At 41.1% G+C, this 10248-nt stretch overlaps 1 protein-coding gene across 1 annotated transcript in view; it reads right to left on the minus strand.

Moving 5' to 3' along the window:
* Positions 1-248: 248 nt before the first annotated feature.
* Ltv1 (LTV1 ribosome biogenesis factor) overlaps positions 249-10248 on the minus strand; it is a 22401-nt gene continuing 12401 nt past the window's right edge. The window contains exons 4-11 of the mRNA XM_008829812.3: positions 7309-7396; positions 5054-5195; positions 4481-4736; positions 2544-2671; positions 1683-1822; positions 1340-1392; positions 773-973; positions 249-652 (exon numbers count right to left, since the gene is read on the minus strand). Of these exons, the coding sequence (XP_008828034.1) occupies positions 542-652; positions 773-973; positions 1340-1392; positions 1683-1822; positions 2544-2671; positions 4481-4736; positions 5054-5195; positions 7309-7396 (1119 nt within the window). The 3' untranslated portion in view covers positions 249-541. The remainder of the gene's footprint in view (positions 653-772; positions 974-1339; positions 1393-1682; positions 1823-2543; positions 2672-4480; positions 4737-5053; positions 5196-7308; positions 7397-10248) is intronic.

Below are 10248 nucleotides of genomic sequence, written 5' to 3' on the forward strand. Positions count from 1 at the left end.
AGAGTCCTTTGTATACAACAAGGGAAAACTCAGCTTCTTCCCCGTGGAATCGTCTCAGGAGAACTCTTCTCACCGAACAGAATACACCACCGTTTCCAAACTGAGCTTAACCAGGCCACTTTTCTACATACAGCAAATTAAACCATGTAATTCCTGAAAAGGCGTGGAGCGGTTTCAAAGAAATATTTGAGAACATCTGCAAAAAACAGCTATGACAACCACACAAACAGATGAGCACACCAATTCCATTCAAGCTAAGAAGACATTTTCCTTTTATTGATCCAAACATTTTGGTTTCATGAAGTCATTTACTTCAGCAAATATAAGTTTATAATATTAAACTTAAAACATTACAGTATTTACAAGACAGCTGAGAAGAGAAGCTTGCTTGTAAAAAAATAATACAAACACTGTTTTTCTCTTCGTATCTGCCTGTAAGAATGGCAGGGACAAGTTTCCCTCTCTGAAGACGCTGGCTGATTACTGAACATAACGAAGACCGTCTAAAAGGGACTTGACTCCTTTCCCCATGTTCGCCTGCCTACAGCTTCAGGCCCTCCACATTCTTCTTCAGGTTCAGCAGCTCCTTTTCTTGTCTTCTTTTCTCCAGCTTGAATGCTAATTTGTTAGCTTTCTTCTCCACCCTCCGTTCCTGTATAAGGGCATCTTCAGGTTACTCACGTCTTTAATGGACAGACAGCTTACACCAAAGGAAACTGACACCTTCTCCCACCCGTTCTTTTGAACCCCACATTTGGAAGGTGCATTTTACCTTGCGCTCCTCCTTTATGGCTTGCTTTCTTGCTCTTTTATCTTCTCTGCTTTCGTTTTTACAGCGTGGCTGGGTTGACACCTTGGGGAGATCACTGCCATTGATCATTTGCATTCGCTCAACCTGCTTTGCTGTCAGTCCTTTCTTTGGTAAGACATCTAGGGGTATTCCTGTTTTAGAAGATAGGTGGATTTGTTTGGGCTGAAAAACAAAAACCAACAGCACTAGGGTTATTGTCCATTGCTATTAAAGTAGCTCACACACCACTGGTGCTGCTAACAGCACGACCAGGCACAAAGGGATGAGTTACTGTGAGAAAATGGTTATCTCCTTTTTTTTTAAGATTTATTTTTGTGTCTGTCTGAGTATAAACCATGTGTGTGTAGGTGCCAAGAGGCCAGGAGGCATCAGATCCCTTGGAACTGGAGTTAAAGGCACTGTGAGGCAACTGATGTGGGTACTCGGAACTGAACTCAGGTCCTCTGGAAGAACAAGATCAGCTCTTAACCACGGAGTCATCTTTCCAGCCCCTTCTCATCCAAGAAACCCCAGGACACATAGGCTTACCTTTGGTTCATATTTGATAAGCTGTGGATGGTTGTATAAATTTGAGTATGTACCTTAAAAAAGAAAATCGTGTGTCACTTAAGTAGTTTTAAGTTCAGTAAAAACATTACACAGTTCACACTATATTCCCAGCCTTGGTGGCTTCACAGTGTGAAAATAACACTAGAGTCTCTCTTAAAAATGTCCTGAAATTATTTGCAACTCAGTAATAGGAACATTACTCTTTCTAAAGCCTTCTCACAAATTTCCTAAAAGTTTATCTTCTACTAAAATCTACTTTTTCAGGATAAGTTTAAAATTACTTTCATACTTTTGGCAACAGGGAGGTCAATGAGACACTTACTGCAAATGGACTCGCAGTCCCACTTCTCTTTGGCTTCTTCAAGAACTACAGTAATAATCTCTTCCTGTTCAGACTCATCAAGTGCAGTCGCTGGCAAATCTTGATGCTCAAAAGGTTCAAGAGTGTTCAATTTTACACAACTTTGGGTGAGTTTTAAAAAATGAAAAGAAGATTAAAAAAGAAGCATTAGTATACTGCCTGTAACTAAGACAGCTATGGAGACAAGAGCACCTTTTCAGATCCTGTTCCCTACTTCCAGTGGGTTTTGGACATTCACTCTGCTGATAGGGCAGATCTAGCTCATCTTAGCAAGGCTATATATTAGACAAGAAGGCATATTTCCTAAGAAGATACTTCTTTAAAGCTTCGAAATGCACTACCCCTCCCCCCGCAATCTCTCCAAAATATGCACATATTTCACTCCGTGTGTGGCTCCTTTCCTGCTGTGGGAGCTGTATGGAATAGGATCTTCTAGGCAGACTTAAATACCTCATCAGCTTCTCTCAGATGAGAATCATGCTGATACAGACACTGAACTGATGAAATAATTCACTGGTCAGTTCTGCTAATCCAACTGGCGAGAAGCTTATCTATTATCCCTAACTATCCACTTTTGGAATACCCAGCATTTCAGAAAAATGAAGAAAACAGATCCTTTCAAGCTGGAGTAATTCTTCAGCCTGAGGCTAGAAATACCACATCACTCTCCAACTCCCAAGTCTCTTCATGTTTCTTATCTGAGCTCAAGTCAAGAGCAAGTTCTCTAACAATGGACTCTTGACTAGGTGGATCTTTCCGCACAAATCAGTTATTTTTGGAGGTAGGAAAACAAAGCAGCTGAACTAAGAGAAATGGCCATACTTCTCTGCTTTCTCCTTGTAGTAGTCATTCAAGACTTCCTGTAGCCGACTGCTGTCTACCTGAATGGAACCTTCCAATTCCACATTATCCAGAGCTCCAATTTCAACATCATCATACTGTTCATAAAACTTGAATACAAACAGAAAAAGATGTCATGAAAAACAAATGTACTAATTATTTATAGTATTTAATGTTATTTTTACATTCCTACTACGTAACATTTAAGCACTATTAAAAGATCACAACTACTGCTGGGCGTGGTGGCGCATGCCTTTAATGCCAGCACTCGGAAGGCAGAGGCAGGCGGATCTCTGTGAGTTCCAGGCCAGCCTGGTCTCCATGGTGAATCTAGGACAGCTGGGGCTACAGGGAGACCCTGTCTCAAAAAGACACACACACAAAAAAGATCACAACTACCAATAAGATACCGGCAGGGAGGGAGAACCAGTGACAATGGCATAGAAGACATTTAAAATTTGTCCAAGTATTTGCTTACACGTATGTATGTATGTATGTGCACCATGTGCATATCTGGTGCTTACAGAGACCAGAAGAGGGTGTCTGAGCCTCCAGACTTGGAGTTAAAGATGGTCATGAGCCACTATGTGGGTGCTAAGCACCGAACCTGGAGACTCTGCAAAAGCATCAAGTGCTCTTAACCACAGAGCCATCTCTTCAGCCACACTGGAGACATTTTAAGGGAGTATTTTCAAACTCACATTTAAAAGTAATTATTCTAGTGGCTGGAGAGATGGCACAGTGGTTAAGAGCACTGACAGCTCTTGCAGAGGACCTAGGTTTGATTCCCAGCACCCACATGGTAGCTAACAACTGTTCATAACTCCAGTTCCAGGGGATGTGATGCCTTCTTCTGACCTCTGTGAGCATTGCACAACATGGGTGCACCTACACACATGCAAGCAATACACTCAAACACATAAAAAAAAAAAAAGTAGTTATTCTACTCAGCTTGGGAGAAATAAAATAAAATATAGGCAGAATCTCAGAATATTCTGAAGACAACTTCAGATACCTCAGTAATGCAGCTACAAGGGCGTGTTATTGAACATAACCTATTCCTCATTCTTGGACAGTGCTTGTTATATTATTCAAATGCAGCTAACACTGTTAGGCTTTGTGTGAGTACTTGTATTTCCTGATGAGTGAGAGTTTTTGTAGTAACAGCTGGCCTCTCTTGACAGAAAAGAGGGTTAACACCTTGTGAGATAGTAGGAAAGTTAGAACTTGTTTAGTGAGTTCACTTTAAAAGAAAGCATTCCTTCATTCACTCAACATTTTTTAAAAGCTTCAAGTCCTACTATACACCAGACAGTACTTTAGGGGTTTAAATGCACGAGTGGACGAAGTACATGAGAATCTCTGCCCCCAGAGAACTCATATTCTAGTCCAAGACACACCCATACATAATGTACCTAATCAGCAGGCACATTAGAGATGGTGTCAGACAGTGGTAAATGCTACAGCACAGGATGCTGTGGGTGAGAATCTGCATGAACAATGCACAGAGGACTGTAAAACAGGAGTAGCTTGTCACAGACAATCAAATGTTGCATACTTCAGGGTTTAAGTATCTTATACTTTACTTCCTTTCTGCTCATTAGTGTTAGTTATGTCCCAAGAGGAACTGAAATGGAATTTTATTTACATTCAAGCCAATCCTTAGGAAAAAACAGCAAAACCTTGGAGATTATGGTCAGATGCAAAATCGAAACAGCAAACCTCAAAGAGAGAAGTCAGGATGTTTCATCTGTCAACTCTTGGGACCCATGACATATTCTTTTCAGAATCCAAATTAGGATGTGGTTATGCTCTGTCTTAATGAGATAGGTTGTTCTAACCCTAAAAGTCTTAGTTTTGGGTTCCAAACTCTCTTCACCAGGAGACCATATTAAAACATCCTTCCCTGAGGACCTCACCTTCTCAAACCGCTCATCATGAAGAGTTAGTTGTTCATTTCTCCGCATGACTGAAGAAGTCATAGAATACTCTGTGAAGCGGCTTTTGGTTTCCTCTTCCCAAAACAAGTGCTTTCTGATGGCTTCATGAGGGGAACCAGGGACAGACATGTCACCTCCATCTGACAGTGGCCCTGCGGAACCACAGTCATTGCTGCTCCCACTCCATTCCTCATCGTTCACATCTTCCCACTCACTGTCTTCACGCTCAGATTTTCTAAAGCCAACAAGTCTTAAATTATCCATCAGAACAATAAAAGAGAACAAAGAAACTTTCTACACAACCGGAGACTATCTCAGGAAGGACTCCTGAGGAAGCAGGACTAGAGCTGCTGCCTGACCAATCTGGCACAGTAGAAGAACAGCCAAGTGGCAATCAGGATTCTTGGACTTTAGCCCCATCTACTGATAGCATGTCTCAGATTTACTTATTTTCTGCTTTAAAATACAGAAGTCTCAGAATAAATGTTCTCAAGATTGTCTTCCTATTACAATGGGGTTACCCCCCCCCCACTAAGGCAGCACCCTACATACGGTATGTCCATTCCCTCTTCCTCTCCTGTTGGCTTATTGGCTTGAAGAATAAAGTCATCTTCAAGGAGATTATCTGGATCATCAAAGTCAAAATCATCATCAAGAGCTGCAACAATGTCAGGATCAAAATCCAGTCGAGGCCCTAAAAGGAAAAGAAAAACTGAGCAAGGTACATTGCTTTAATCCCAGCACACAGGAGGCAGAGGCAGGAGGATCAGGATCGGGAGTCCAAGGTTGTCCTCAGCCAGCCTAAGCTAAATGAGATCCTGCCTCAAACTAAACAAAGCATCCCCCTCCTCCCAGAAAGAAAGCACAATACATTCACTTCATATATGATATGCTATATCTTATTTATGTACTGCAGAGAACAATCAGAAACTTTTAAGTACAGTTTAGGTAGATGGAGTGAAAATAAAATCCATTCTTCTTCAATATTCACTGCTAAAAACATTTCCACTATGAAACTATGCTATTAAAACCTGTTGCTTTAAGAAAACTCAAGTTTTTAACGGCAGGAAGAAACCAGGTCTTAAATTCATATGTTTAGAAATAACTCAAATATCTGGAGACCTTTACATTTTCAGAATTTTGCACTATGGAATTCTAAACAATCCCAATCGTTTTCAAACTTTTAATTTGACATGGCCTCCAATAGCGTCTGCTACATAACCCTGCCTTAACTCTTCAACTGCATTTTTTATTAATCCCTTCCCTTCCTTCTGGTATGGTAAAATGTATACAATGTCTGATATTTACATTCTCTTGGTTTTGAAAGTCGTCAGTCTTCCGTCTGGGATATCTTTTTCCACCCTCCATGCAGCCCTCCCTCTTCCACCTGCCTTTAACTTAAGAAGTTAAGTGGGGGATGGGATGTTGCTCAGCAGTAGAGTCCTTGCCCAAGATATGTGAAGCCCTTGGTTCCATCTTCTGAACTCAAGTCTGACATTCTCTTGAAAGCCCTGCCTACTTCCTGAGGCTGGTCTTGCACCCCTTGTATTTATTCTCCTGTTCCACAATTCTAATTTCCCATTTAGTATCTCTCCAACTCACAAAAAAAATGCTCAGAAAGCCACAACCGGCCCAAAATGCAGAGTAAGAGACTGTGAAGTGTGTGTCCCTGTATAGGACTCTTATATTAAACCTCACCCACTCAAGGCTCGGGGACCATTGCAGAAGATGGGGCAGAAAGATTCTAAGAGCCAGGGGTGGTACATGATTGAAAGGAAATGGTTTTCCAGGCTTCTGGGAACTTGCTTATATGAACTAACAGTAACAGCAATGGTGGCAGCTTGCACAAGACCCGCCCAAACTCAATCCAGACAAAAACCCAGCATAAAACTGGGGAAATGGTTAAGAAGCCCAACCCTTAGCTGAGGAACTATCAGCAGCTGATCACTGCTGGGTGAGGGTGAGTTGGTCTTTTTTAAGGGAGTGATGCTAGATAGGCTGACCAGGGTCCAGTGGATGAATGCACACCTAGGGACATCTGGGGACAAAATTTGACTTGACAGGCCTTAACATACACATGAAATCTTGAATTTGGGGGTGGTGGTTATAGAGGAAAGGGTCTAATATGATTAAGGTATATGAAATGTACAAAAATTCAATAAAAATATATATCGAAAAAAATGCTCTCAGGTTAAGGATTATGCTTTCTTCTGGTTTAACCAAAGACCCTACTCCACACTGGTCACTCTGTAGAATTCACTAATGAAGGAATGTTACAAGGCCAAAGTGCTGGTCAATAATTAGGAAAACTTAAGAAAAAATACCAAATACTGCTTCTGTGGACCTTTGTGCTTGTTTGAAACTACAATGGTGGTAATGCAAATTTTCTTTAAAAACAATCTTTTCAACTTACCTTGAGATTATAAAATAGATTTCTACAAAACACATACTCTTGGGAAAAATTTTGGAACATTATTGTTCAAGTAGAATGATGAACCTCACTGTTACCTTGGTTAAGAGGGTACACAAATGTTAAAATTCCCTTATATTTATTTATTCATATTATTTATTTATCTCCATAAATCATTTTCCCACATTCTTCTCCAAAATGAGATCTCTAAAGACCAAAGAATTTGATATATAATACAAAATGCTGTTGGCCACATACATTCCCTCCTGGTCCTCTTATTTAAATTCTAGACACAGATCAATTGCTTCAACTTTTTATTATGGATAGAAATTCTGTATCATGTTTCTTTTTGAAAACACAAATTTACCAGATATAAAGTTAAAGAAGCTAAATTCACCTGAAACTGGAGCTGCTTTATTTAACAATCCAACATCTTCCTCAAACTCTGATGCAAATACAGATGAAGGCAACTTAATTCCAGTGCTCTTGAAAAAGAAATTACACAACTGTTAGGTTTATTTAGAAAATACTTCTCAACTACTATACTGGGTGAAAAAGAGTCCTCTCAAAATTCATGGCCACGTAAGTCTCTCAGGATGTGACCATATCTAAAATGAGGTCTGTTATGGTTTATTTCCCATGAATCACTGAAATTTACTCTCCATTATGAAATATTAAGAGAAAGATGGACCTTAACAGGTGATTAGAGCTCTGCTCTCATGAATGATTAAATCATTCATGTGATCAATGAATTAATGGTTGAAGAGTGGTGTGCTAGAAGCCAGTTGGATGGGTGTTTCCCATGTTCTCTGGGACAACCTGTGCTATTCTAGGTCTTCTGCCAACAGGCCACCACCATGTAAATTCCCTTGATCTTGAACATACAGAAAGCCGACAAAACTGTGACACTGTCATTAATAACAGAAAATGCACTAAGTCTTTGTATCTAACTAGTTAAGATGAGTTCACTACCTGGCTTGCCCTCACATAAAGGTGAGAAGACACTTAAGAGAATGGGTTTGAAGATGGAGATAGAACTCTAAAGGGACCACGCCTTCTGTAACCTGGTTTCAGACTTCTGGCATCCAGACCTGTAGAATAACTGTCTGTTATAAATTATTATTCAGTTTGTGGTAATTTGTTACCACAGTGTTAGGAAACCGTTCTTACCTCATCCTGGGATCTCTCATCTGGATGCTAGTGTACATCCATTATCACCCAAAGAATGATCCTTTTATAATAATTCACAGCACTTTCTGTCAAACACTATTTCACATAACCCCTAAACCCTGTGAGGTGTTACTGTGACTGTTTCAGTGAAAGAACAGAAACTCAAGACATTTAAATTTAAATGCTATACACCTGAGACCAGTCATTAAGAGGTTGCAGGATTCAAACTCAGGTCTTCTAACTCCACTTGCCTGAAGTTGCAGATCAAATGGCTCTTTTCCTCTTACACTACAGATAATATTCCAATGTCCAGTAATGTCACAGCCTCTTTGGATCAGCTGCCTTAAATTCAATGGTGGCCACAAAGCATCTCTTGGTCCCTATATTCCTCTGAACTCTTGTGCACACCAAGATTTCACTGCCATACTTTGGGTAACATCCCATTTCTAGGTAACCAAGTCACAGATTACTGCAAAGCTGCTGGGTTAGTCAATTCTTAATTTAATCTTCATCTAGGCCAGATGTGGCTTTCCTGCAGTTTTAACAAGTCACACTTTGCTCCTCTTTGGAGTACCATACCTTGGTGGTCAGCCCAGTTCCTTTTCTCCTCTAAGAAGTCCTTTTTAGAACTTTCCTTTGTCTGAAGTACTAGCTTTTCATTCTTTACACCATCAACTGACTTAATACCTGCACTCTCTGACTGGTCCTTCATCTTTAATTTCTTGTCCTTGACCAGTTAGTATGTGAAGTGAGGGTAACCAACTTGTATTATGTCTCTGCACGCCTGACTGTTTCACCTATTCTGCCCTCAGTCCAGTAACAGGAACAAAATCAAGATAGATGTTCTCACTGGGCCACAGACATTGTACTGTGAACTACCCACAGTGGCACAGGCCTAGATTTCCAACACTTGGGAGGATGAAGTAGGAGGACCTAGAGTTCCAGGCCAGCCTGGGCTACACAAAAAGAATCTGAGGAAAAAGAAAACTCTGAATTAGAAGCCTCCTACTGAAGACACATGAGCAAAGGTTTGTAGCAGTAGTGCACACACACAAGCCACTACGGCTTTCCACATGAGACTCCCAGTGGCATAAACATTGGTCAACATGTTTTTTCCCACTCTATAGTCATGTTTTTAAAAAAGTGCCTTTACTGAGACAGAATTCACATATTATACAATTCACTCATTCAAATGTATAATCCAGTGGTCCTTTTGTCTATTACAGTAATTCTTGGTGGTGGTGGTGATAATGATGATGTGTGTCTGTCTGCGATGGGGGGTGGTGAGCCTGTGTATAGAGGTCAGAGGACAACTTTGTGGAGCTAGCTCTTTGCTTCCACCTTTACATGGGGTTCTGGGGAATGAACTTGGTTCCCAGACTTGTATATAAGTACCTTTACCCACTGAGCCATCTTGCTGGCCCTATAGTGATAATTTTTTAAAAACTGTGATAATCAAGGCCAATAGTGCATGCTTGTAATCCCAACACATGAGAGGAAGCAAGAAGGGCAGGAGCTCAAGGCCACGAGACCCTGTTTCAAAACACTCAAAAAAACCCCCAAAAAACCTTCTGATAAACACGTTATTTGTTTTATTAGAGATTATCTCACACAGAACTAGGAACTGCTTTACCTGAGGTTACCCAGACTCAAAAACAAGCCATGGGTGTTTGCTTTCACCTGTGAATCCCAGCTCCAAATTCTCAGGTGTTGAGTATGTATCCTAATATAATCATAGGAGCCAGAAAATGGAAAGGACTAATGGGGGAGAGGGGAAGGAGCTTGAGAGAGAGGCACAGCAGGACACAGGCTTGTCAAGGGGAAAGTAAATGGGGAGAATGGAGGGGTGTACTTTAACAGGGGAGGGAAGAGGGAGGGCTATACAGCAGAAGAGAGACAATAGATAGATAATGCTTAGATTATGTGGAAAGCTAAAGTAAAATGTAGTTGTGCTGGATGGCTTTCGTGTCAACTTGACACACCTGGGTTGAGGGACAGTCAGTTGGGGAATTGCCTCTATTGGACTGGCCTGTGGCCATGTCTGCGGGGCATCTTCTTGATGAGAGATGTGGGAGGGCCCAGCCCACTGTGGGTGGTGCCACCCCTGGGCAGGTGGGCCTGTGTTGCACAAGAAAGCAGGCTGAGCAGGGGCCAGGGGAGCAAGCCA

The sequence above is a fragment of the Nannospalax galili genome, unplaced genomic scaffold (genome assembly GCF_000622305.1).
Source record: "Nannospalax galili isolate Female #2095 unplaced genomic scaffold, S.galili_v1.0 scaffold154, whole genome shotgun sequence".
In the NCBI taxonomy this organism is placed as follows: Eukaryota; Metazoa; Chordata; class Mammalia; order Rodentia; family Spalacidae; genus Nannospalax; species Nannospalax galili.